We start from the raw sequence: 26,985 nt of genomic DNA on the forward strand, positions 1-26,985 counted from the left end.
TATGAATAAATCCGTATAGATTCAGAATAATATTAATAATTGATTAAAAAGCAAATTCGTGACATTTTTCTTTTAAAAATGACACGGTAATTTACACGGTAACCTATTCTTTTAGCTAATCCACAGTAATTTAATCTAGAAACACCGTAATTTTAACCCTTCAACACGGTAATAGGCTACTTGACTCATATCTAATTTCGTCCAATAAATGATTATTTATTATAGTATTTTGCTTAATACAACGAAATATATCAATAACAATTATTAAAAACGCAGGATGGATATATAAATCCAATTTAAAAAAATACAGTTTTTATTTTTATTTGAAACTCAGAAAACGCTGTCAGCCATGATGTGACGTGTGTTAAATATGTAAACAAACAAATGTCATCCCTATTGACTAACGTAGTACCTATCCATATATATAAAATTTCAAGTCCTGACTAACTTATATATCAACGCACAGCCTAAACATCTATACGGCTGGTTCTAGATACATGAAATTTGGTGGGTGTATTCTTTGTAGGTAAAGAGAAGGTATCCACTAGGAAAGGATTTTTTGAAATTCCACCCCTGAGTGGGTTAAATGGGGGTTTGAAATTTATGAAGTCCACGCGGGCGAAGTCACGAGCATAAGCTAGTTTTTATATATTTCTAAAAACTCATAGTAAACGTAAAAAATTATCGTTTTCTCTTTATAAATTGAATAAGTTATTAAGTAAGACTTACAACAAAGTGATCTTTGCAAAAATAAATTTGGGTTGCAGTCGTTAGTGATATAGGATCCCTTTAAGGTACGGACAGACGTGCTAAAAAAAAGCGTGCTTTTATGCTTGCTTAATGTTAGCATGCTCATGCAACTGTTCACATTTGCCAGCAATAAGCATGCTTAAATAAACTGTAGAGTTATATGTTGTATGTTGTACTGAGTACATGCTAATAAGCAAACCCTGTTCAGACGCGCTCGGAGCACGCCCCCTTCTACCCGCGCCTCAGGTAGCATGCTCGAAAATCAAACGTCGGTTGATTTTTGAGCATGCTCGAAATAAGCATGCTCAATACATGACACACGTGCTACTAATGAGCACTTGCTCAATAAAAGCATGCTTTCGTGCTAGTAATGAGCACGTCTGTCCGTACCTTATAGCAAGTCTTCGCGTGTTACGTATATTTATTTCACTGGGCACTCTAATCCACAACTTTCCTGTGGTCTTTATCGATGCGTTTTTACATTCTCGGATGATACAATAACGATAATTACTATATTTTTCATGTAAACTAGTATAGAAGTCATGTTTATTAAACTTTGGTAGGTTATGCTGTTGTTTACAAATGCATGACGTCAGAGCACAGATAATCTATCGGCCAAACATGGCCGACAGTGTTTTCACCTGTCTATGAAAAATATATTTTTAAATTAAAGTTTTACGGTTTTTAGGACGCAAAAAAATATAGTGTTAATTTTTTTGATCTAATAGGACAAATATTAACCATTTAAGACCTACTTAAAAAAAGTGTCAACTAGCCTATTCTCGATTTACATATGGAAACACTGATTGACATGTAAATAAAGTTATTCTAGCATTATCCTATATGTTATTGGTCTGTGTCTAGCATAGCTTGGTGAAAATCATAAAACACGTTTTTTCTTTAAAAGACGTAAAAGTAAAGTTTTATCGATTCTCATTGTATTGCAAGTATTAAAATCCTTATTAAATAATTCTTGATTTATTTTAATTTACAAAATGCCTAAATCAAAACGTGACAAAAAAGGTAGGTAACCTAAAACAGCCTAAAACTAGAGAATTCATTATTTGATTTCATTAACTACGGATGTTTTCATAATATTTTTTATTTACAGTTTCTTTGACAAAAACAAATAAAAAGGGCCTTTTATTGAAACAAAAAACAATTGAAGAAATAAGGAATTCATTGTCTAAATATGAACACATATTTCTATTTACTGTTGACAACATGCGTAATACAAAGCTGAAGGATTTACGAAATGATTGGAAAGATTCAAGATTCTTTTTCGGCAAGAATAAAGTCATGGCCGTAGCACTTGGGAGAACCAAAAGCGATGAAATTGAAGATCAGTTGAACTTGGTATTTATTATTAATTTTATTATATTACAAAATTTTCTACTTTTCATTGAGAATGGTAACCATGTGTGTATCATCAGAAATTGTGAGATAAAATTCTGAAGTGTAACACAAGTTATTCTGCATCTTACTTTTTGTATTCTGAGATTGTATTTTGCAAGGTTGCATGTCCGCTTCTGATGTATGCAGTGTAGCCATTGTAGATGTGTCACGAGAGTATGCAGCCGACTTAAGTCTACGTTTTTCAGTCAAATGTCAGCAGACTTAATGCAAGACTTTTTACTGAACCAACATTAAAAATTACTAGGAAAATTTATTTAATAAAAAAATGTTTTGAAGCTCTACTTAGTACTAGAGTACTGTCTGAAAGAGATCCTTTTTTATATTATGCAGTATCCACTAGATGATGCTCGCAACTTCATCAGTGTGGATTTAGGTTTTTAAAAATCCCATGTGAACTCTTTTATTTTCCAGGATAAAAAGTATAAGTAAGTCTATGTCCTTCCCTGGGATGTAAGCTAACTCTGTACTAAATTTCACCAAAATCGGTTGAACTGTTGGGCTGTGAAAAGCTAGCAGACTGACACACACTTTCACATTTAACTGACTGACTTAACTGGTTTTTAGCCACCTTTTCAGGATGGTAGAGTTAAGGGCTTATTCCACCTTCCTAAATAAGATGTCCTAAATGGTATAGTTACCGTCAAACTAGCCAACTTTGCTACTCAATGTTACTTTTACCAAGATAGCCTTAAATTATAGTCATGGTATTTTTCACATATTTTTAAGAGTTATATTTGGAAGAAAAGTCGATGTGGGCAATGTTGGCTAAAAGTCCGGACTACTTTGCCACCATCAAAATTGAACAAATTTTAGTTTAATTGTTAATTAATCAAAAAAAAATTACATAGCAAATTTGCTTATAATTTGCTTGTTGGGCAAAGTATCATTGAGTGGTTAAGTTGGCTAGTTAGACAGTAACTATACCATTTAGGACGTCTTATTTAGGAAGGTGGAATACCCTTTAAAATGATTACTTTCATCAGTTAAGCTTAAGCTAAAATAAAAAGTCAAAGAATTTAACCTGTGTTACAATAAAATTATGTACTTCATAATAACTCTGTAGGTAATAGGTAAAGTTAATATAGTGGTCTTTCCTGTTTTAGCTTTCAAAAAAGTTAAAAGGTCAATGTGGGCTGCTAATGACAAACAGAGATGTTATTGATGTATTGGAGTGGTTTAAAACTTACCGTGCAACAGAGTATGCTAGAGCTGGATTTGTTGCGACCAAAGATGTGATATTACCTCAGGGCCCTCTAGAAGACTTCTCTCATACTATTGAACCACATCTTAGGCGTCTGGGGCTGCCCACAAGTCTAGAGAAGGGTGTAATTCACCTCATCAAAGAATATCAGGTATATAAAATCTTCAATAGTTGATAGATTTTAAATTTTAATCTCCAGTACCTATGCCTGGCTGGCACTGACTGGGCAACAATGTGAAATCATATTTGATAAACTGGTGTACGTTTGGCCTGGTGGGAAGTTTGGCAGTATCCAATTATCACAATACTGGCGCATGGGTCTGTACTACTAAAACCTAATTGGGCTCTAATATATTAACGCAGAGTGCCAGACTATTTTGCATTGTTGTTCCTCCAGTGCCACTACATAGCCTACTGACTTGCTATCATTTTCCACATGGAGCATTATGAAATAAACAGCAATACATTCATACATTTCATTTTAGTTAGATTGTGTACTACAGAATCAGCCACATTTCACATAATTATATACACTTACATTCTATTAAATGACACTGTTTCAGGTCTGTAAAAAAGGTTCACCCTTGACACCAGAACAAGCAAGCATTTTGAAACTTTTGGGTAGACAAATGGCTCAATTTAAAGTAGTTATAAAGTGCCACTGGACCAAGGGGAAAGGGTTCCACAAAGATCTTGATGTACCAAGTGATGAAGAAGGAGATAATGATGATGATGATGATGCTATCCAAGAAGAACCAATGGAAGATGATGATGAAACTTAAACAGCGTTTGTTTTTTTATGTATGTATATAAAAATATTTTTTTTAGTAAATAAAATGTTACAAATTCAGTTCTTTTTTAGGTTACTTATTTTGTATTGGAAGTAACCTCAAAACTACTCTGACGCAGTTTACCACCTTCACTAAACACAAAAAAAAGGTTCCAGGTCTGGCTCTAGTTGGGTGAAATAAGTTTTAAATTACCTATCTTTGGTGCACTGATGTGATTTTGGTTGCAGCTAGTTATCATCCGGGTGAAAAAGTCATAATAATAAGAACGGTTACGCACGGCATCCGATCAGAGTCCGTGAAAATACGTATATAAAAAAACTAATATTGCTTACGCATGAAGGCTGTTTGTGCACTAATTCGTATTAAATCGAATACGAATGAGTGCACAGACGTCCTAATCCGATCTCTGATCCAAATCCCAGCGATTCATATTATGTCCCATTTGAATCTGAGAAAAATGCGAAAGCGTTCGTACAAACAATATATATACTATACTATATTACAACTACTACTACTTCTATCTGAATATTTGTTCCGAATTTGAGACTCACGGATGACGAAGAGAAACCGGACGACGGAAGTTGAATCTGGTGCCAAGTAGTTCTGTGACTACTTCGGAACGTATTTTTACGGATCCAAATCAGATACAGTGCCTAACCGCTCTAATAGATAGTACCTGTATGTCTAAACTGTAAAAGCTCAGAAGCTGATATTTGGATTCGGATTTGAGGTTTGTGAAATTAAAGGCAATAACACATCTAATACATAATATATTTAAATCTCAGAGGAAATAAATTATATTTATATATAAAAAGTACATCAAATCAAATACCAGCATTTTTTTGATAATCGTTTATAAGTAATGCAATAACTAAATCAAAAATATTTCAATACTACCACTAATAAACATTCTAGTTTTAAAAATACAAAAATAAAATAACTATCTAGCAAAGGCCTAGCCTTTCTAGACACGAAATTAGTATAATTAAATTTAATGTTTTTATTTTTAACAAAATAACTTACATACAAAACAAATAATCACAGTACAATAGTAAAGCATTGCTTTTTATTTAACATCACAATCAGCAAAATATAATTCTTAGGTTATCGCAACTAACAAATTACAGTCTTTGAAACCCGAAAGAAAAAATATATCATCCAGTAGATTTATGACGTAACTTAAAACTAACCTTATTTGATTATAGTTTGTAACTGTGGCTAATTCCGTCGTACACAATCTCTAAACTAAACTAAAATAGCACGTCTAAATCTATTGCTATCCCTATCATAATGTTGCTTGCGCAAAAGGATAGCACTAGATTTAGGCCTGTTAATTTAGTTTAGTTTAGAGGTTGTGTACAAGAGAATCGGCCCAACTATTTGCTATTTGAATAGCTTGCTGCACTGATTGGGAACCCAAGTAAACAAGTAGACCACTTAAAAGGTCCCGACACGGTCAAGCGGCTTGACGTCAAGCACGTAGATTTGTTTTGCTTGATCAAGCTGCATCAATGCGCCCGTCAAGCAACAAGAGAATTCATTTCGTACGTCATCGTCGTACTTCAGAGTCCAGAGGTGGTCAAACAAAGTGATTTTTATCAAAATACAACAGCGGTTTTACTTTCCAGAGTTCGACGACTCGGTATAGTGAAATGGTAATAATAAAAAGTCTTTTCCGTACCATTGTTCGCTACTATAATTTTCGCCGTTGTCCCAAAATAAAGCGACGTCGACGTGCGAATGAGCTATGCTTGATCAAGCCGACGCGAACAACGCGTCAAGTGAAAATACAAAATCGCATCAATCACGCGTCAAGAACGTAAATGCTTAACTCAAGCGTCAATCAGCCATTGTAAACGGTCAAAATGACTGACGCAAAAATCTACGTGCTTGACGTCAATCCGCTTGAACGTGTCGGAAGCTTTAGTAAATTATGGTAAGTTGGTAGATGTACAAGATAAATCATATTTCCTATGGTTATGTTTGCTATCACTATATTTATGCCACGTCGCCAACGGCAACTCTGTCCCACCGCGATATAGCTGAGCTTGAGATCACTATATCACGTGTCATTACTCTGCTCATAATACCGACGACTAAGTAAAATATCAAAGTCAAATCAATCTAAGCTACATCTACTCTACGACGGGTTTACCCGCCACAACGATACACATTACACGGTCTAATGCACGAGTACGAGTTTGCACTACTCTGAAACTTCAGAACATTAGGTATCGAAACCGAATTCTGTTGCGTAGTCCGTAAAAAATTGCTTTTTTAACTCAATGGGTCAACTATCATGTCAAAGGTACGGTTTGACTTTAAAATAAGGACTTTTGACATTAAATTTGACACAAAAAGTTAAAACGGTGTGTGAGGAGTTAAATTTTACGCATTATATACAATCTTTAAACTGAATTAAATTGATAGGTCTAATATGTTATCCCTTTCATAACACTCCTTGTGGAAAAGGGTTAGCAGTTAGCACTTGATTTAAACTGGTCAATTTAGTTTAGAGATTTTGTACAACGGAATTCGCCACGTCAAAGTAAAAAGGACCTAAACTTTCTATTTTGAAGAATTGAGTGAATTTTATCGGTGATGCAAATATTTTTGTTTGCTCTGGTATAATAAGCACAAAGCAACCAAGCAATAACGCGGGCTCGAAGGTGTGCTCCCCGCCGTCTTTCGCTGATACCTGTTTAATGCTAATGCAATGCTACAGGTGGTCGCCACTTCAGAGCGATCAAAAAGTTTGGCGTTACCTGTACCCCGCTTGGGTGCACTTCTTTTCTTGCTTGGTTTCTATTCCGCTTGGTGCACTAGTGTACGAGATTTTATTTGAGGCTTTGTACCTTTTACTTTGATGTTATACTGTTTAAACATTTCTAAGTTTCAACACTTTCAACACTTGTAATTTATCTAACTTGTCGTTACGCAAACTTGTACTAACTCTATAGATAATATACTTTTGGAACGGAACATGTGTTGAGTAAAATTAAATCTAAAAAAATAAAGTAGTATTTTCTTTGATCAGAATAACTCGAAACGCACTACAAGAAATCTTGTCATAACATAGGTGTGTTTCTGCCACTAATCTGGCATCAAATCAATCTGTGACCGTGATCTGCCCCCCGATTGTGTAAGAATAACCATTTCATCGCTATCGCAATCGTCAAGAAATTCTGCCCTTTGATTGGTTGATTCGCTGTTTACATTTTTTCACAGCCAATCAAAGGGCAGAATTTCTTGACGATTGCGATAGCCATGAAATGGTTATTCTTACACAATTGGGAGGCTGATTGATAGGGCAACGTTTAGATTAAGAGAAATTCTTGAATGTTGATCATCAATACAAAATCAACGGTTAACCTGATTGGTCGTCATAATAGGGCCAGCTAACAGAAACAACGAGCAGTTGAGAGTTGAATTTGCTAAATAAATTGTGGTTAAATAAGCTTACAGTGCTCTTACTGCTAAGCCTTACAATACAGGCACACCCTATACAATGTATAACGCGTCCAAACTAAGAAAGGGAAATCGTATCCGCCATATTGTGTCGCCCTAGTTAATATATTGGATTTTGTTCTAGAAAATCCATTAAAAATGACGCGTTATAATATGTTAATCTAAAAACATTACACAATGGAATTGTTAAAATTCACTAGTTTATTCATACTCATACCAAATTCACATACAGTTTATAAGTCCATACTTTTTGAGCTGTTCACTTCACTATTCACCCTGCTTTTCACCATAATACATGGAATTTTATAAAGCCAGTTACAGGCAAAACGGCTAGATATTGTTTGGAATATATCTTAGCCATACAATTTTTTAGGCTAGATCTGGTTTTCAAGGGTTGCGGTACAAGGTGGGTCATAATAAGTATACAGCGTATAGTGTAGTTATAGCGATTTAGTCTTTGAAAAATTCCGTAGGCACTCTGATTTTACGCGATAAAAATTATGCTATTCCTATCTGCAGGATGAAAGCTAACTTTGTACATAATAAATTATGCCCGAAACCTAATTCACGTCGGTATAGGTTTTTTAGGAATCTTAAAGGAACTCTTTGATTTTCCGCGACAGAAAATATCCTACGTCCGTTCCCGGGATACAAGCTAACCTGCACCAAATTTCGTGCCTAGGTCATAGGAACAATTGTTTCAGTGATATCCCATCTGTATTACAAAGTGCACTGTCATTTGTTTTATTTGAATCCGATGGAAGAACCTCATCCATCATATCATCCGTGATACTCGGCGCTGACAGAATTAAACTCGAATGAAGCTTGAACGCCAATATCATAGGATTTCTTATCATTTTGGGAAACATATTCTTTAGCACACAACTGGTTTTCCACCTTATTTTCATCAAGACCCTTTTCAGGGTTTAAAAATTTCCTTACTGGTGATTTACTAATTTCTTCATCACGTTGAATATTTGATTTGGTATAGTAATTTCCACATTAGCAAGTGCCAATTGATATCACTTGGCGTGTATTATTGCCATTACGTGTTGGCACGTGTATATATTAGTCTAATGTGGAGCGGGCGGCGTCTGGGCAGGCAAGTCCAGTAAGGGCAGCGGCTCGCGCCAGTACGCGCACTGAGAGAATTCGTCGCTCGGCTCGCACTGCGCCGGCGGGAACACCTGGTCGACTAACACCGACATATGCGAGTACCTGTGGGAACCAATACAAGAACGTTTAGCGTATAGTATTTTGATGAAAACCTAGATCTTTAGAATGGCAGAGGCTGAGCACCAATAAAGGCCCTTCCACAATACTTGCGGTTCGATGTCTCATGCATCGTAAACATTCTACAACAGTGGAATTTTACATGGGAATCGCATTGAGGTGCCACGCCGTTCTTGCGATGCGACGTCACTATCGCCTGTCAATACTTATCACTATGTGACAAACACTTCTTTAATAAGTAGGTTCATAATCATAAATAGGCTACTTGACTATTTTTTTAAGTTGGTCTTAAATGGTTAATATTTGTCCAATTATATCAAAAAAATTAACACTATATTTTTTTGCGTCCTAAAAACCGTAAAACTTTAATTTAAAAAAATATTTTTCTTAGACAGGTGAAAACACTGTCGGCCATGTTTGGCCGATAGATTATCTGTGCTCTGACGTCATGCATTTGTAAACAACAGCATAACCACAGAGTACATTATATATACTGAGCATAACCTACCAAAGTTTAATAAACATGACTTCTATACTAGTTTACATGAAAAATATAGTGATTATCGTTATTGTATCATCCGAGAATGTAAAAAACGCATCGATAAAGACCACAGGAAAGTTGTGGATTAGAGTGCCCAGTGAAATAAATATACGTAACACGCAAAGAATTGCTTAAAGGGACTAACGACTTCAACCCAAATTTATTTTTGCAAAGATCACTTTGTTGTAAGTCTTACTTAATAACTTATTCAATTTATAAAGAGAAAACGATATTTTTTTACGTTTACTATGAGTTTTTAGAAATATATAAAAACTAGCTTATGCTCGTGACTTCGCCCGCGTGGACTTCATAAATTTCAAACCTCCATTTAACCCACTCAGAGGTGGAATTTCAAAAAATCCTTTCCTAGTGGATACCTTCTCTTTACCTACAAAGAACACACTCACCAAATTTCATGTATCTAGGACCAGCTGTTTAGATGTTTAGGCTGTGCGTTGATATATAAGTTAGTCAGGACTCTAAATTTTATATATATGGATACTACGTTAGTCCCCGCGTGACATAGGAATGACATTTCTTTGTTTACATATTTAATGACGTCACATCATGGCTGACAGCGTTTTCTGCGTTTCAAATAAAAATAAAAATTGTATTTTTTTAAATTGGATTTATATATCCATCCTGCGTTTTTAATAATTGTTATTGATATATTTCGTTGTTTTAAGCAAAATACTATATAAATAATCATTTATTGGACGAAATTAGATATGAGTCAAGTAGCCTATTGTCCCTTTTCTTGAAGACATTTTTTGTCTCATTTCAGTCTATTCATCAACTACAAAAATGCAGACCGAAATTTCTTTGTTGATAATACAACATCAATAACCTATTGGTGGTTCCTCTGGTACTGCAAACGTTCATGGGCGGCGGTAATCACTTTGCTCACCATTTTATTTTAATTTTTTTTAAATAATCTTATCAAAAGTGTAAAATATCAATGACACAAGTCCAACAACACAAAAATGATACCAACACCAGAGTTACGAGTACAGTGAGTGTAATTACGCCTTAAACCAGATGTTAAAAGCTGCATATTCCTAGACGATATTTCTAACCGACTTTTAGACTATCTAATTGTGTTCCGTATCTTGTGGAATAAAATTTTGTAAGTATATAAAAGAAAAAGCTGACCGACTGGCTGACTAATCTATCAACGCACAGCTTAAGCTACTGGACGGATCAGGCTGAAATTTGGTATGCAGATGGCTATTATGACCTAGACATCCACTAAAATTTAAAATTCAACCCCTAAGGGGGTAAAATAGGAGTTCGTCCACGCGGACGAAGAAGCAGGCATTAACTTGTTAGAAAATAAAATATAGTCAATTTGGTAATTAAAATTCCAAATCACATAACATTTGGCAATTATTATCCACACATCGAAACATCAGGGACAAGTGCATGAAAAATGATTTTATATTTATAGTAATAAATAATGACTATTATTATTTGACCGAAGAAATAGATTTGTAAAGGCAAGTTAATTCATTGGCATATTGAGTTAATAAGATTAAAAGAACGTGAAAAATATACAGATAGTAAAATTATATACGAAAGATGACATGTCGATGATCACTGAGTTATTTGTCAGTATTATTAGGTAACGTGATTTAGAGGATTATAATGAGCCGGGCACACTAGGTAGCACGCCATCCTACCACGCCACGCCACGTATGCTGAGTCTTGACAAATTATTGTATAACGCGTAAAATTTCACTCCTCACGCGCCATTTAACATTTTTGTGTCCATGTCAAAAGTACGTTTTTAGTCCTTATTTTAAAGGTGAACCGTACTTTTGACCAGACAGTTTACCTATAGTTAAAACAGTTGACTATAGGTAGGTATATTCTATGAACACTCGACAACACACGCTTGGTGTTTTTGACTTATAGACTGTGAACTGGCAAGATGTGCTATCTCAAAATTTTGACGATTTCACTTCGTACTGTGCAGTCTGCAGTGTCACAATTCACGACAGTTAAGTGTAGTACGCGACAGGTCGAGATAGCAATCGGGGAGGGAAATCTTTTTTTTGAAAAGTGTCTTAATTTTATTCTAAAATGATAATAAACTACCAAAAAATTTACAAAACTTTTATTCGATCGATAAGTGCAATAAAAATGCATTTAAATTTTTCATTTTAAATTTCGCCGCGAAAACGCTACCCGCCATCTTTTTACGTTCATGAGCTGCAGGACGTCACACACAATGACATTATACCAGAGACAAGCTACGTTCATATTTTACATGGCGTATAAATGTCATGCTCGCTGATGAGTAAGACAGAAGATACAAAACGCACGAGTTAGAAGGGATAGCGCTCTACAAATAACTATATCTCGTGAACCATACTACCTAGAGAGTGGAAATTTTCACAGAAAGTGTATTTCTATTGCCGCTATAACAATTTACAAAGTGTTATTATTCGACGATGATGGTACGGAACCCTTCGTGTGAGAGTCTTACTTGCACTTGACCGATTTTTTACATAATACCATAACATGACATACAATGATAACATGATCATTGACTCGACCTATCGCGTATGGCGTGGCTTTGGGTAGGAGTGGTGTGTTTCCGGCATAATGTATGATGATGCGCGATGTTTAAAGTGACAAGCCCAGTTTCATGCCATCCGGCTTACCAGAACTCTCGTCTGCTCGCAAATTCATATTTTTGGAAAAGTCCATTATTTTAAGACTATATCAAATTTTATTGACGGCTAGCTATTAGCTAATGACTCTATCGCGTTTCTGTGGTGGGAAGAAATCATCGACCATGTCACTTTGCACGTGGTAACTGAAATAAAAATAAACTGCTTATAATAATAATATATGGGCACCACTGAAATGAATATATACAAGTACGCTGGAAGAATATTTTAGGGCCGATTTGAAGCGCCCGCCCCATCGACCGTACCGGGAAAATTGACATGATCAAATGGTTGCGTTTAGACAGATGTCGTATCATTAACATTTTGTTCCGAGTACACTCACATTACGCTCACTGCTGCCATCAGCGTTAAAATGGGGAAAATTTAGTTGCTTCAAAAACAGCTCGGCAATTGCAAGTCCAGCGTGTATTAGTAGAGGTCAGTGATGGGCACCCTCGAAATAAAAGTGACTTAAATCCAAAATGTTATTTTTAGGAACTAAAATTAGGAGGATGAATTTCTAACTACAAAAATCATTTTAGATTTCGTCACTTTGGTATAGAGAGTGCACATAATATTATCAGTAGTTAGCGACTAGCGTGTATAGTAGAGGCCAGGTCGAGAAGGCAATCGGGGTGGGGACGCCCCGCATACCCGCATAGCCCCCGCGCTGTGGGGCGTCCCCCCGCCGCACACCCCGATTGCCATCTCAACTTGCTGTCGCGTACTATATATGTGTAACGGGTGTGAGACACGACGGGTGTATACAGTTATCGTATGTGTATTTTATTTATAAATGTGGGCAACTCACGTCGACTGGAATGTCTGGGTCAGCTCGTGCTTGAGCTCCCCCTTGTAGTTGATCGTGAATATTCTCACGATAGGAATGCCGACGGCCTGGTACGCGCAGACATCCTGCAAACAGGTGACATTTACACGTATATATAAAAGGAAAGACATCCGCTAAGAAAGGATTTAGGAAATTAAATCTCTAACGGGGTAAAACAGAGGTTTGAAATTTGTGTAGTCCACGCGGACGAAGTCCCGGGCATAAGCTAGATTTTCTATAGAATGTAATCCACACTATCACACAAAAAAACCTCAATAGCTCAACGGGTAAAGGAGTGGACTGAAAACTGAAAGGTCGACGGTTCAAACCCCGCCCGTTGCACTATTGACTAACAAACGTCAATTCATATTTATATATATAGATTATGAAACATCTGTTAAAGCTTACATTGACTCTATTGCCATATCCCGCATAGAACGGGTTTGAACCCGTCGGGAACAGCGCCTTGATATCAGCGAGACACTGGATCTTGAACTCCTCCGGCTTCTTCTCGATGACCTCCCGGTGGAAGGCGCGCAGCAACGACGTGGGGTTCAGCAACAGGGGTCCGTCCGGCAGGCACACTTCGCCTTGCTTTATTGAGCGAAGGTATTCTCGGGTCACCTATTAATTAAAAAAAAATCAAATCAGTCCAGAAATACTCGGAGTAATCAGTGTACATGTGAAAAATATTCCTGAAATAGTGTACATTTATCTGTATTACTTCGCACATAGATGCATTATATACTAAATTCTTTCTGAAAGTATGTAAATTACGATAGTGAAAAAATGGTTAAGGGTAAAAAACTTTTTTTATTCCATTACAAGTTAAACCTTGACTGCGATCTCACCTGGATGATAAGTGAAGATGGAGTCTATGATGGTAGCGGCTTAACCTGGAAGGGGTATGGCAGTTCCATTAAAGCCCATACCCCTGGTCGGTTTCTACGTGGCATCGTATCAGAACTCTACTAAATCACTTCCAGATAACGTTAGAGCCGCTCCAGTTCCTACAGCTTCGAAGCCGCGGTCTAAAGGTATAAACTTTATAGCAACTCACCCTGGCTTGTCCAATGGCGCGAGCGGACAGGTAGAGCAGCTGGTAGCCGTTGTTCTTGATCTTAGTGAAGAGTTGAGCCACACCTGACTGCGCCCAGTCTTTGCCCACCAGTGGGAAGATGTGGCCCAGCACGTCCGACCTGTCGGGAAGACACATTACACTCAGGCAAGGGTTGAAAATCGAACTTACATACTAACTGAAATTAAATTTTACTAGCAATTTATTGATAATGGCTCTCTGGTAGATTAAAATTCTTTAAATTTCACTTTATGTTTTATATCACTTATATTAAGAGTTTTGTGAAGGATTATATTGCCTAAAATATAGATTTTTCTTTCCTTCTTCCTTTATAATAGTTCTTAGCCAATAGTTACTTGGTGATGGTGCCGTCGATGTCGGATATGACGACCTTGTCGTCGTGGCGCCAGCGGAACACGTTGCACTTGCAGCGCGTGGTGCCCTGGTACGCCGTCGTCACGCTGAACACCATCTCGTTCATGCCCTCGCGGAGATTCAGCTTTTTCTAGTCAAAATATAAGCGTGTATTATAATAATACATTCTGGTAACCGCATTTTAGCCTCGGCAGTCAATTTTAATTCGACTATAGTCTCATAGTCGAATTTTTATTTAAAAGTGGACTTTCAAGTCTAGCGTCTATGGCGACACTGACGTCACCGTCAGTTAGGCGTCAGTGTCGCTGTACTCGAATGATGTTCTCTACATCTGCATAATATATTAATCTTCTGCTCTGTCGCGGCGTGACTGACTTCACAGACTCCCGACTCCAAAGTTCATTTTAACCAAACAAATTGACGGGTCCTGGGTTGCCAGTTTTTCCCGAAATATAAATAGTGTTGGTACAGGATACGAATCACTGACTCACTGCGATCGGGATTAACAGATATAATAAAAATAAAAATTCATAATATGGACTGACTCGTTGGTCAAACTTTTGTGTGATGAACACTGTTGTTTGTCTTAAATCTGAGCCACAATACCTATACTTAACTGATAATTGAGAAAAAATCTTACAATTTGGTCGGAAGAGAGGCGCAAGGTCTTGCGAAAGGAGGACTGCCGCCGCGATGTCCTCATGTGATGCGTTTCGTGCTCTGAGTCCGACGAACTGTGATCATGACGTACCGATATTTCACCTGGCAGTTGGAACAAAAATTAGATTACTAATTAAAGTTTAAAAAATTACATACTAGCTGATTCCCGCGACTACGTCCGCGTGGATTTAGGTTTTACAAATCTCGTGGGAACTCTTTGATTTTCAAAGTTGCCTATGTCACTCTTCAGGTCTTCAACTATACTCATGCGACGTCAACTGTCGCTCCGTTGCGACGTGATTGAAGGACGCGCCAACATAAACCATTAAACCAACGAACTAACACACTTTTGTATTTGTAATATGGGTAGTGATTTTAAAATTGTATATCTTCAAATAAAAATATCGAGCAAACGAGGAGGTGGGTCACCTGATGTTAAGTGATTACCGCCACCCATGAAAATTTGTAGCACCAGAGGAACCTCCAATGTATTGCCCGCCTTTCAGGAATTTATTGATCCGCCCCTTTTCCCCATGTTGTAGTGGGAACTCCGCCGAAGGGAGTTGGTACCACAGTTTGCATGTGTGTGTGTATGAACCAAATTAGAAATTGGGATCATAATAAGATTAAGATAATTTATTACCACGGTTTGGACTTCGGCAAAATTATAAACGACTCAGAAGTTTATTTTATTGAGATATCATTGTATTCCGCAATTAGGCCTTCATGGAGTTCATGGCCTAAAAAGGTATGAAACAGACAGACAGGCAGACAGACACATTTTTGCATTAATAATACAAGTACGGATACGTAATAAAACATCACGTTAAGAAAAGCACTTACGAGTAGGAATAATTGGCGTAGTTTCCTCGACTTCCATTACTTCCTCAAATTTGATGACTGGATCGACGTCTGTCACACGTTGGGGCGGCTCCATGTTCCCCTCCGTCCAGTGGTCTACCTGATCTTCGTCGACTAATTCTGTTTTTGGTGTCATACTTTTTGCCGTGTCACTTTGTGGTGTTATATCTTGAATATCGTCTTTGGGCTGCGAAGATTCTGACCTATAGAGAAAAAAATTCTTAAGATAATGCCAATTCGGCTGTACACAAAAGCTTTTACACAGGTGTGAAAATGAATGAATGAATATCCTCGAAATGTCATGACTTCTCTTTTAAGTTTTGGGGCTGTGCTACCATCATGCATCACCATTAAAAAGCTTCTTTAAATAAGATATCAACCTGAAATTTAGCATGCAGATAGCTAAGAAAGGATTTGAGAAAATTTAACCTCTAAGGGGATATAATATAGGGGTTTGAAATTTGTGTAGTCCACGTGGACGTAAGCTAGTATTATATAAATAAGCCACAATAACGAATGTCGAAAATAATTTAAATAAAAACTTAAATATGGTGATTTCACGCCACATTATCTGAACTGATTTGGCTGAAACTAATGGAGATAGCCTGAATTTGCACATGGGGTACTTTTAATCCCAGATAAATCAAAGAGTTCCCGCGGGACTTTCAAACAACCTATATCCACGTGGACGAAGTCGCGGGCATCATCTAGTCAGCGATAAAGGTGCCTCTCAAACCTAAATTCACACATTGGCATTGTCGGACGATTATAAAAAGAAAGAAAAGATTTACTGAAAACAAATGTGTAAGTATTTGTCTCGAGTCCAAAAAGCGATCCGATATCCAAAATAGGAAAATTGTATTCGTTCCAAGGTCACGGTCTGGGAAATTTTGGACCGAGTTCGTTTGTATCATACAAGCGTTGGCTCGATTCCCTGTTGTATTGACTGACGTGTGCCGCCGGGACTAGTCGACGAAAATATTTCCATCACTTTGTAAATAGTATAAAATAAAGTTGCTTCCCGCTGTCTGTATGCAGGCTTAGATCTTTTAAACTACGCAAGGAAGGAGGACGAACGGACGGACGGAAGGTATGGAATGGAACCCTAAAAACCATGTCAATTCATGTCATTTCATATTTACATCTTCAAGGTCACAAGTACAGACTGCATTCAAACAATGATCGATGGCACTCTTCGCCGTCCCATCCCACGTGTAGTATAGCACAGGAATTTAAAGTATTTTTAGATAATGTGAGTCGAAACATGCTTATAGAAATGGAACTTTAGTACCTATATCTGGAATGTACGTAATGAATCTAGAATGTATGTTAGTCATAGAGATATGAATGAGTTGTTTCATATCTCTATGACTAACATACATTGTTACCCGGCTGAGTTTGTTGTGGGCTCTTCTCAGACCTGGGCGCGTTTGGAACCCTCGTAGCTTTAGTTTTAAGTTTGCGTTATAATTATCACCACTATATTATCTTACAAATCTAACACTATACCAGACAATCAATAAGAGTAATTTATTACCTATTTTGAATAAATCATTTGACTTTGACTTTGACTTGACTTGACTTGTACACTCAATCTATCTATACATATAAAAAAACATACTAAAAATGAATGAATATAATGACTAACTGACTAATGACTATTAAAACAGCCTAAACTGCTTGAATAAATATGTCATTTTGGCAGTAGGTTCCTTATGACGTAAGAGTGAAAGAAATTAATATGAATAAAAGGTGAAAAGTAGGAAAGTACGTCATTTTTCGAGTTTTCTAACTAAGAAATACTCAGAATTTCCAAAATTTCTGAGATACGTCGGAGCGGGTCAGCTAGTTCATAATATCAGGTGACCGGTAACATGCGGGTCTGCGGGGCGTCCCCACCCCGATTGCTGTCTCGACCTGTCGCATACTATATGTATGAACAAGATCCCATACTAAGAGAGCATTTTTAGGGTTCCATACCTCAAAGGAAAAAACGGAACCCTTATAGGATCACTTTGTTGTCTGTCTGTCGGTCTGTTAAGAAACCTACAGGGTACTTCCCGTTGACCTAGAATCATGAAATTTGGCAGGTAGGTAGGTCTTATAGCTGACATTCGGGGAAAAATCTGAACACCGTGAATTTGTGGTTACATCACACAAAAAAAATTAAATTGTGGTCATGAACTAATAATTAGTATTTTCAATTTTCGAAGTAAGATAACTATATCAAGTGGGATATCATATGAAAGGTCTTCACTTGTGCATTCTAAAACAGATTATTATTTATTTTTTATTTTTGAATTATCGTGCAAAATGTCGACAAAATACGACTGTAGTATGGAACTCTCGTTGCGCGAGCCTGACTCGCACTTACCCGGTTTTTTGTTTGATAAAAATGGTAGATTTGACTAGTAGCACCATCCCTATTCTCTCTTATATGTCGAACGTTCAGGAACAAAATTGTCCGGAGAAAAACAAACCTTTTGTCGGTGTTGGAGCGTCGCCAGTACCACCACGAGTAGGAGCGCGGCTTGGCCTCGTCCGCTCGGCTGCTGGCCGACTCCTCGCCCTTCTCACCTTTCTCTAGCTCCTCCAACACTCGCTGCCAAATATAAACATTTCTCATTGTTTTATCTTTTTATTTACCAAGAAAATTAAATAGCATAAAATATGGTCGCTGTCCATTGAAGCGGAGCGGAAACGGGTTTAGATAGACGACGCTGCGACGTGATAAATTATCACGTCATCCATACTAATAATGCGAAAGCGTCTATAGCCCACCCGGTTAACTAATCTTGACGAAAACGATTATTTGGTACAGAGATAGCTTGCATCTCAAGGATGGCCATATTTTTTATTCCGGAAAATCAAAGAGTTCCCAAAACCAAAATTCCTAAACCTGAAAGGTTTATTATTTGACTTATCTATGATGCATGATTGGACGGGCACCCTAAAGGTATGATTCTGCATTCTGCTGATGTTAACCCTTAAGTGTCAAAGTTACATTTACTCACGTTAGGCAGCGGTCGCCGGTAAGCCAACAAGGACAGCAGCAGCGGGCCGGCGCTGCGCCACGGCATGCGGCGAGTGCCCAGCCGCACTTCGAGCTGCCCCGTGCTGGCGAGCGCGGCGCCTTGCATGCAGAACTCCTCGTAGCTGAGCGCGCGCGACACCGCGCCCTCTCGCGCCATCACCGATACCTGGCCCCTGATAGACAAACGATTTTGATTCATTCACAAGATAATAACAATACAGTATTTGACAACTTGTCAAATCAGTAACTTTTTATCAAACGTCGAAACGCGCACTTAGTGTGCGATATTCTATGGAATACTGGAATGTGACGTCACATCATAATGACGTACTTTTTTAGTTTAATCGATAATTTAAAACGGTTATAATACTTCAAACTAACGTACGTGAATTTTACATATTTTGGAAGACCCTCTATTTAATAATCACTGAGAAATAATTTATTTTTGATGTAGTCCAATACCTACGGTGATATTATGTTAGGACAATCACTAATAGTAGTGCCACCATGTTCACATTATTCGTCTTCGTATTTTATATTTGCGTCGTAGAAGGGGGGGGGGGGGGGGGGGGGGGGGGGGGTTTGAAAGGACGGTAGACTTATCGTGCCTAAGGTGATGAGAAGCCACTGACCGACCCGAAGGGGTATTGGCCTTCCAAAGTACGTCTGGCGCTTTCAACAACGACATCAACTCACTTGGCAAGCAGTTTTTCATCGTCGTCCGAGTCGAGGGTTGGCGCGTCGAGCGAGGCGGGCGAGTTGGGCGACTGCGGCAGCGACGGCCCGTTGCCGGACTCGTACTCTTCCTCCGTGGGCCCGGTTTGTATGCCGGCGTTACCACCAACTGCATATTTCAAACAAAATTTTATGGCTATAATAAAACAGTTCTTATAATTTAAGGGCACTTTAAATTTATCGTATAAAAGAGCAATCGTGTTTGGAATTTTATCCCTAAAGTCAAACTCAATCTTCGCCTGATATGTCTGCTCTATTTATTACCGATACAATTTAAAAAATATGGGATTTTTGAGAGTCCGATCTTTTGTCCCCGCAGCCATTCAGAATAAAGTTTTCTTAATAAGCTTTCGAGTATTCAGGGATACGTCCGAAAATCCTAATAATATTACAAATATGAAAGTTTGGATGTTTGACTCTTTCGCACCATGTTGGAACAGATTTGGCTGAAATTTGGAATGGCTGAAACTTTTGATTTCGACAGGGTTTTTACAAACTAAAATTCACACGGACGAAGTCGTGGGCATCATCTAGTAGATACATGAACTGCCTTGAGACTTTAGTTCACATCCCTTTACCTTTTAAAAGTTAGTAGAGATAAGTTGCGTTATTATATTTTTGAAAATTAGTTTTGGTGTCATATCGAGTATTAACGGTAACTAATAGCGCTTATCGTAATTATTACGTAGGTGAATGCTGATTTGATAATAATAATGAATTAGAATATTTTTTCTTTGTTCTATGACACAATTATTCAATGAAAACAATGGACATTGTTATGTCTGCAGTACATTTGACAACATCTGTTAGGTTAGGTACGGGCTAGTTTATGCCGTCGGCCTCGCTCGCGTGAACTTCTGTTGAAGTTATGTCTCGGTTTTTCTACTGCATCAAATTATAATCAAAATTGGAACAGTATTTGTATATTATTATATTTTCTATATCTAAATATATAAAAGGAAAAGCGGACTGACTGATTTGTCTATCAACGCACAGCTCAAACTACTGCACGGATCGGGCTGAAATTTGGCATGCTGATAGTTATTGTGACGTAGACATCCGCTTAGAAAGTATTTTTGAAAATTCAGCCCCTAGGGGGGTAAAATAGGGGTTTGAAATTTGTGTAGTCTACGCGGACGAAGTCATTTAGTCATGTACTTAATTGAAGTAGGTATTAATTACAGTCATGTTATTGAAGTATAGTTTCTTTCAACTTATCCATTGGAGTGTGCGTGATTCACACAGAAACAATTACAAATCAGACAACAGACAGAATTATTGCAACTTTATAAACTCACTCTCTTTCTCAGCGTCATATTCCTCATCATTGGTGTGAGTCATGATCTCATTTACGGGTTTACTTGGTATAGTAATGCATCGGTCTCCCAGATCGTTCTAAACTTCAATAATTTCAACGTTTAGGTTAAATGAATTGTTTGAAAGGAAAATATTTTAAAGCAGTGGCGGTAATTAATTATTAGTTATTTAGTGTTGATAAACGTCACCAACTTGCTATGTAGTGTAAGGTAGGTTAAAACAATTAAATATCACTTTATTTATCGGTTAAGGAAAACATCGTGAGGAAACCGGCATGCCTGAGAGTTCTCCGTGTTCTCGAAGGTGTGTGAAGTTTGCCAATCCGCATTGGGCCAGCATGGCAGATTATGGCCTTAAGGTGACGCAGGACGCTCGACCGAAATTGGCAGCGCACGTGGGTAACATGTTTGCTTTTCACTTAACATTGTATGAGAAAGTTGAGAGGCACGATGATTTTCACCGAAATCAAGCGCGCGAAAAGGGTTTAGGAAAAGTATTTTTGAGAAAAAACTGCTGAATTTATGTTTGCAAAGTAAAGTTATTTCAACTAATGAATAAAAAAACTACGTCTAATGATAAATTGTTTTAGAATTTTCATATCCCTAATCTTATTTATTTACGCCCAAAGTTGTCATTAATTTAGTGTTAAAATAGGAATCTTTTGAGCCTCGTAACTTTTAAATCAATATTTTTTTCAATGTTTTATTTTATATATCAATAAACCTAGATAATGACGAGATAAATCGATATAATTCTTAGCTTTGTGCGTACAATATCGAATATTGTTGTAATTTCCCTCCTACGTTTGTATGAAGAAAGCACCGAACTGAGTCCCCTTAAGCTTTCTCACTCTGAGAGGAAACCCGTGCTCAGTAGTGGACCGGTAATGGGTTGATCATGATGAATGTACGGTACGGGGGAACCGAAAAGACCTCAACCGGATCTCCAAAGTAGGTCATGTTCCAAAATTTTATAACAGTAATGCGTAACACCCATTGGTAGACTTTATTTACTTTGGCAGTAGACAGAGAAGCACAGCACGTCTGGGCCTTGAGATTTACGTACCTGTTCGATAACGATCCGCGTGGTGCTTAGGAAAGTATAAATCGGGATCGACTTGACCGCGATCCAGGTCGTCGAGGTAGACCCCTCCGGGCGCAGTGTCCGCAGCCTCGCGCGTTGACATGAACCTGAACAAGGGTTGACGAGTAAAGTAAAGTAAAAGTAAAACATTCTTTATTGTACACCAAAACCAAAACAATAGAAATATAACAAGGATGTTTGCAAGTACAATAGGCGGCCTTATTGCTAAAATAGAGATCTCTTCCAGGCAACCTTAGGGTAGACTCTAGCCTAAGGTAGGTGCCTAATACACATTGTTAACTAACCTGAACATGCCACTCAATACTCCGCGGCGTTCCGTTCGCTCTTCATCAGAACTCAAAGGCTCAGTCGGGGACGCGGGCTCCGCTGTTGACGCGGGAGACCCTGGGGACTCCGGGCACACGATCTGCGCTACGCGTAATGGGGGCTCAGGTAGTTCTCCCCACCGCCACGACTGGGACGATTTGTCGCCATTCGCAGCTCTTTGTAATTCCATTTCCGTGTCTGACTGAACTGGTGTTCCATGACGAGATCCCTTGCTAAATAAATAAAAAAAATATAGCTATAAAATATAGTTTATAAAATGACTTAATAAATGAATAAACAAACAAGTACAATAGCCGGCAATAAATTACTATACATCGACCTTTAGATTGACCAAAGATTTCGGTTTTGTCATTCATACCCATGTGACGGTTTGTCAGTCTCAACGACAGAGACAACGCTCTACAAAACTGCTATCTCCTTCTAAAGGTCGATGTAATATTTGCTGCTGCGTACTGTAATACATAGCTTAGGTTTATAATTTTGAAACTAGATTATCGATCAGGTATTACCTAGTGATAAATAATATCCACAACAATAAAGTTTTATTTATACAGCTTGTATTAAAATGACAGTTTTAGAGCAAATTCTTGTAAATAAATAAATTTATGTTTGTTCAGTTTTGTATTAATTTTAAATAAATATCCGCATCGACTTCGATTCTTCAATTAAACCATTAATTGTTGTTATTTAGATTACAATAGAAATACGATGTGAAGGAAAATGGCGTCTATACTACGCAATATGATACATACGCTTTCATCTACAATAACATTATTATAACGCGTAATATGAGCAATAAATTGTTGAATCACCACAAAACATTAATAAAGAATAATTGCACAATCAACAACAGAGGACTTGCATACGCAATACATGACTGTACATGGGAACAAGACGTATAAGAAATAACAGTAGATATTATTTACTTTATTGAACTTCTCTTGCTATATCATAGCGGCTGCTACAATTTTCGTTTGATATCTCTAATTTTTTTTTCATTAAAACTCTGTTATAGAAAAAGATTGAACCTACAAAGCGAATATTTTTTGTTCTTATTCAGTGTAGAAATGGGCACAAAACATACGTCATATATTATTCACGTAAATAATAATGAGTGTTTTACGCTGTCGCTTATCTTAATTCAGCGAAGCGAATGAATTAAACGTTCGAAATTCGACTAATTACGTTTGTAAAATATTTAACAAGATTGTCTTACCAAAAATATTCTATGTTTAAGAAGAAAATAACATGATTATTCCATATGGCCGTATAGAATACACATACATGTGTAAAGTGAAAACATTTGGGTAACATTCATAGATTCTTCTCTACTCTCGTGCGTTTTGAATCTTCTGTCTTCAGCGAGAACGGATTTTATACGCCATTTACTAATTATGACGTAACGTAAAATTTATTATATAGTAATATTATGATTGCACCCGAGATATTAGGTACGATCAATAAAAGAATATTATTCATGTCATAATATTATAGTAAAAAAATACTTTAATATTAATTTAGTTATATATAAAGCTTGGCCTCTACTTATGCAGTTATTAAAAATAGTAATATAATAAAGCTTTTATATTATGTTATGTAATAAAAGAGATCGTTTATTAGGAAATCTAATTATTATTAATAGGCGCAAGGATCAAGGAATTCTCGGATAAACTTAATTACAGCCCCCTTACAACATTTCGTTTACAAATAAATAGGTAGTCATGATGGAGTTCTAAGAGCGGGTACGAGGCGTGAAAGCAAACAACTCTATTTGCCTACAAGTTACTTTTACGTAAGAGATAGAATGAACTAACTACAGATCAAGTGGAAAAAAGCGTTACGTTGTGCGATAGTATCATAGTATGTTTACGAGTGTCTCGAGGCGGAGTGCACCTCGAACGCCGTATCCGATAGAGCCAGTGGGATGCGATTGTCACCTTTCAGGTTCAAGTTGGACATCTCTTCGCTGTAACCAGGCAACGCCGTCAGATCCTTACAAAATTAATTACAAACTACACATTCGCCTAAAAGGATTAGTTCCCCGTGGAAATTGGTTAACTAACTGGGAGACTAACGTTCTCTATGCACCCTAAGTATTAGTAAAATATTCTGGTTAGATAAGACTGAGGCCACACGATGCGTTTCCGGTGGGTCGCGCTGTGTATTTAAGTATTGGGTGCCACACGGGCACTGCGTAGCCGCTCCGGCAAAAATTATGGCGTTGCAACGCACAACCCGTCCCCGCCTCGTCTCTCTGCTTCCAAGTCCGTTGCGCGTGCGGTGCGGCGCTGCACGACGCTGTAACGCATCGTGTGGCATGGTATAGTGATTTATATGTAGCATAACGCAGCGGCACCGCCAACGCAACGCATCGTGTGGCTTCACTCTAAAACTTTTCAAATCGATATAATAAATCAAACTTACCTGAGACCGCCTGTGACAACTTCAGTGTCGCTGAAGAAATTAATATCGGTGGTGTTGGGAATGGAGGTCGGCTGTGAAGAGCGCTGCTCGGAACTGGGGAGATCAGATTGACTAGAAATCGAACTGGTTGATGACTTTCTTTGGTGCTTCTTCTTCGAGCTCACTTTTCTCGTCTTCTTCTTCTTCTTTCCGTTGCCGTTATTTGGTTTGAGATCTTCTTGGCTGGGTGCAGCGTCGATGGGTCGGAAATCGTTATGTTCGCTTATCTTCTGCACCGTTTGGTTCGCCTCGCTCTCAGCCGCGCCGAGCTTCGTGGCCGCGAACGTCTTTGGTTTCGAATCTGTCCAATCAGACGACCCTTCGTTAAGGCCGTCCATCTCGAACAAAGCCTCATTGTCATGGTCGTCAACTGTCTTTTTGTCGTCCTTTTTATTTTTGCCTATTTTGCTCAAGTCTGGTTTCTGCATAGATTTTCCATCTGCAGTGTATCTGTAAACAAATTAGGAAATAAATCTGTACTAATATTATAAATGCGATGTTGGTCAGCTAACTTTCCAAGGCCTATTCGTTTAACCGATTTTGACAAAATTTAGTACTAGAATAGCTTGCATTCCGGGAATGGATATACCTAGGCTATTTATTGTCCCGAAAAATCAAAGATTTTCCACGGGATTCTTAAAAAACCCAAATCCACATTGATGAACTCAAAAGCATCATCTATTCGGTACAGAAATAGCTTGCATCCACATTGTTGGCACAGGATACTATATCCTGGAAAATCATAGTTCCCAGAGGATTTTAAAAACTTAAACACACCAACGAAGTCACGGGCATCATCTAGTGTCTAACGAATAATAATAACGATTAGAGAGTTCATCAAGGTTTCCTGATACCGATAAAATAATGTGCGCTGTCTGCCCGATACCTGTTTACAGTTCTATTTAGATGCATTACATACACTGCAATAGTTTGGTAGGTACTACGTGTATAATTTAGTTGAATGGTATAGCGTGTGTTTCGCTTTCTAATTACCTACTTTTTAAATCGGTTCTTGAAATAATGACGCCATTGACATTGACAACCTAAGGAAACTTGTTAGCTATTGACTATACTTCAAGACACTTTAACATTAAAATCAACAATATTGAACTTTATTTATATAACTAACGAATCCCACCCATATTTTGATAAGTGCAGTGCACATAATGCATAACTTATGAGATCTCTCTTGCCATATTTGCTCTATGCGTATCGTACTTTTGACATTACAGTTGACACATAGAGCAAATATGGCGAGTGGGTTCTGAAAATGTACGTACGTAATGTATAACATTCTAGTAATAAGATCTGTTCCCGGCCGCGGGGTCAGGCTTCATGTAGCGTGTTACAAGTGTACCTACTTAGCTCATTCATTCATCATCATCATCATCATGAGCAACCCATCTCCGGCTCACTACAGAGTACGGGTCTCCTCTCAGAGTGAAAAGGGTTTTCCGCACTTGGCCACATTGGCCAAACTTCACACGCCTTCGAGAACATTATAGAGAACTCTCAGGCATGCAGGCTCATTCATTACTATCACTCACTACCTTCTCTTAGTATAGTCAGAAGCTTGTCCATGATCAGGTTCCACAGCAGAGAGCGAATTCCGTCGCCGCGGCTCGTACAAGTTATCGAAGCGCGTGGCAGGTATGGGCGAGGTGGCGAGGTGGGCCGCGCATTCCGCCTCGTCCTCCCCGACTTCCTCCACGAAGAACGCTTCGCCAGACTCTCCCAGTTTCATGTGAATGTTCAGCGGCTCTCCATTTAGCTCCAAGTCAACCTTTAGGATACATTTTGAACATGTCAATGAACTAAATTATTATAACGCGTAAAATTTGAAAAAGGACTCGATTTGCTCTATGTGTCAACAACTGTCATGTGAAAAGTACAGTAGGTAGATTTCGTAAATCAAAACAATTGAAATTGTAATAATGATTGATGCAGGTTTTACGAAATCGCCCCACAGTTTTTAGACTTTATTTTAGTCAATTCGAAGAATATAATATTTTGTAAGAATCTGCGAAAACAAAGTTATACCTTTTTACATTTAAAGAGCATCCCTGTTTTATTTACGAAACGCGTCTACGTGATAAACTACAATACATTTTGCAATTCATGCTGATG

General features: G+C 37.8%; 2 protein-coding genes across 5 annotated transcripts in view; one reads left to right on the forward strand and one right to left on the reverse strand.

Moving 5' to 3' along the window:
* Positions 1–1,595: 1,595 nt before the first annotated feature.
* Positions 1,596–5,197, forward strand: RpLP0-like (ribosomal protein LP0-like). Of its 2 annotated transcripts, XM_069506341.1 has the most exons (5): positions 1,596–1,773; positions 1,862–2,106; positions 3,270–3,518; positions 3,931–4,168; positions 4,230–5,197. In XM_069506341.1, exons 1-4 carry the CDS (start codon positions 1,746–1,748, stop codon positions 4,147–4,149), a joined length of 741 nt encoding a protein of 246 aa, XP_069362442.1. In that variant the 5' UTR covers positions 1,596–1,745; the 3' UTR covers positions 4,150–4,168; positions 4,230–5,197. The 2 variants fall into 2 exon arrangements, with proteins under 2 accessions (XP_069362442.1, XP_034834359.1); XM_034978468.2 differs by lacking the exon at positions 4,230–5,197 and having other exon boundaries at positions 3,931–4,217.
* A 2,612-nt stretch (positions 5,198–7,809) lies between these two features.
* The window catches only part of Lpin (phosphatidate phosphatase LPIN), a 35,218-nt gene continuing 16,042 nt past the window's right edge, over positions 7,810–26,985 (reverse strand). Inside the window, exons 3-18 of one of the 3 annotated variants that reach the window (XR_004674815.2) lie at positions 26,409–26,641; positions 24,820–25,308; positions 24,266–24,361; positions 22,353–22,607; positions 22,030–22,154; positions 19,609–19,756; positions 18,893–19,085; positions 18,359–18,480; positions 15,861–16,081; positions 14,998–15,119; positions 14,339–14,487; positions 13,965–14,103; positions 13,313–13,528; positions 12,887–12,990; positions 12,067–12,221; positions 8,705–8,844 (exon numbers count right to left, since the gene is read on the reverse strand). Coding sequence is in view for 2 of the 3 variants with exons in the window: in XM_034978380.2 (XP_034834271.1) it covers positions 8,700–8,844; positions 12,887–12,990; positions 13,313–13,528; positions 13,965–14,103; positions 14,339–14,487; positions 14,998–15,119; positions 15,861–16,081; positions 18,359–18,480; positions 18,893–19,085; positions 19,609–19,756; positions 22,030–22,154; positions 22,353–22,607; positions 24,266–24,361; positions 24,820–25,308; positions 26,409–26,641 (2,757 nt within the window). In the remaining variant the exon portion in view is untranslated. Of the gene's footprint in view, positions 8,845–12,066; positions 12,222–12,886; positions 12,991–13,312; positions 13,529–13,964; positions 14,104–14,338; positions 14,488–14,997; positions 15,120–15,860; positions 16,082–18,358; positions 18,481–18,892; positions 19,086–19,608; positions 19,757–22,029; positions 22,155–22,352; positions 22,608–24,265; positions 24,362–24,819; positions 25,309–26,408; positions 26,642–26,985 lie in introns of all 3 variants that reach the window. The other 2 variants (XM_034978380.2, XM_034978387.2) reach the window with 2 other exon arrangements.

Source organism: Maniola hyperantus, chromosome 2 (assembly GCF_902806685.2).
Source record: "Maniola hyperantus chromosome 2, iAphHyp1.2, whole genome shotgun sequence".
Taxonomy (NCBI): Eukaryota; Metazoa; Arthropoda; class Insecta; order Lepidoptera; family Nymphalidae; genus Maniola; species Maniola hyperantus.

What these genes read in the sequence shown, in the direction of transcription:
- RpLP0-like (XM_069506341.1), top strand. Translation starts at nt 1,746, where the DNA reads ATGCCTAAATCAAAACGTGACAAAAAAG. An exon ending in ATCAAAACGTGACAAAAAAG is followed by an intron (nt 1,774 to 1,861) that starts GTAGGTAACCTA and finishes TTTTATTTACAG; the next exon opens with TTTCTTTGACAAAAACAAAT. An exon ending in TTGAAGATCAGTTGAACTTG is followed by an intron (nt 2,107 to 3,269) that starts GTATTTATTATT and finishes TTCCTGTTTTAG; the next exon opens with CTTTCAAAAAAGTTAAAAGG.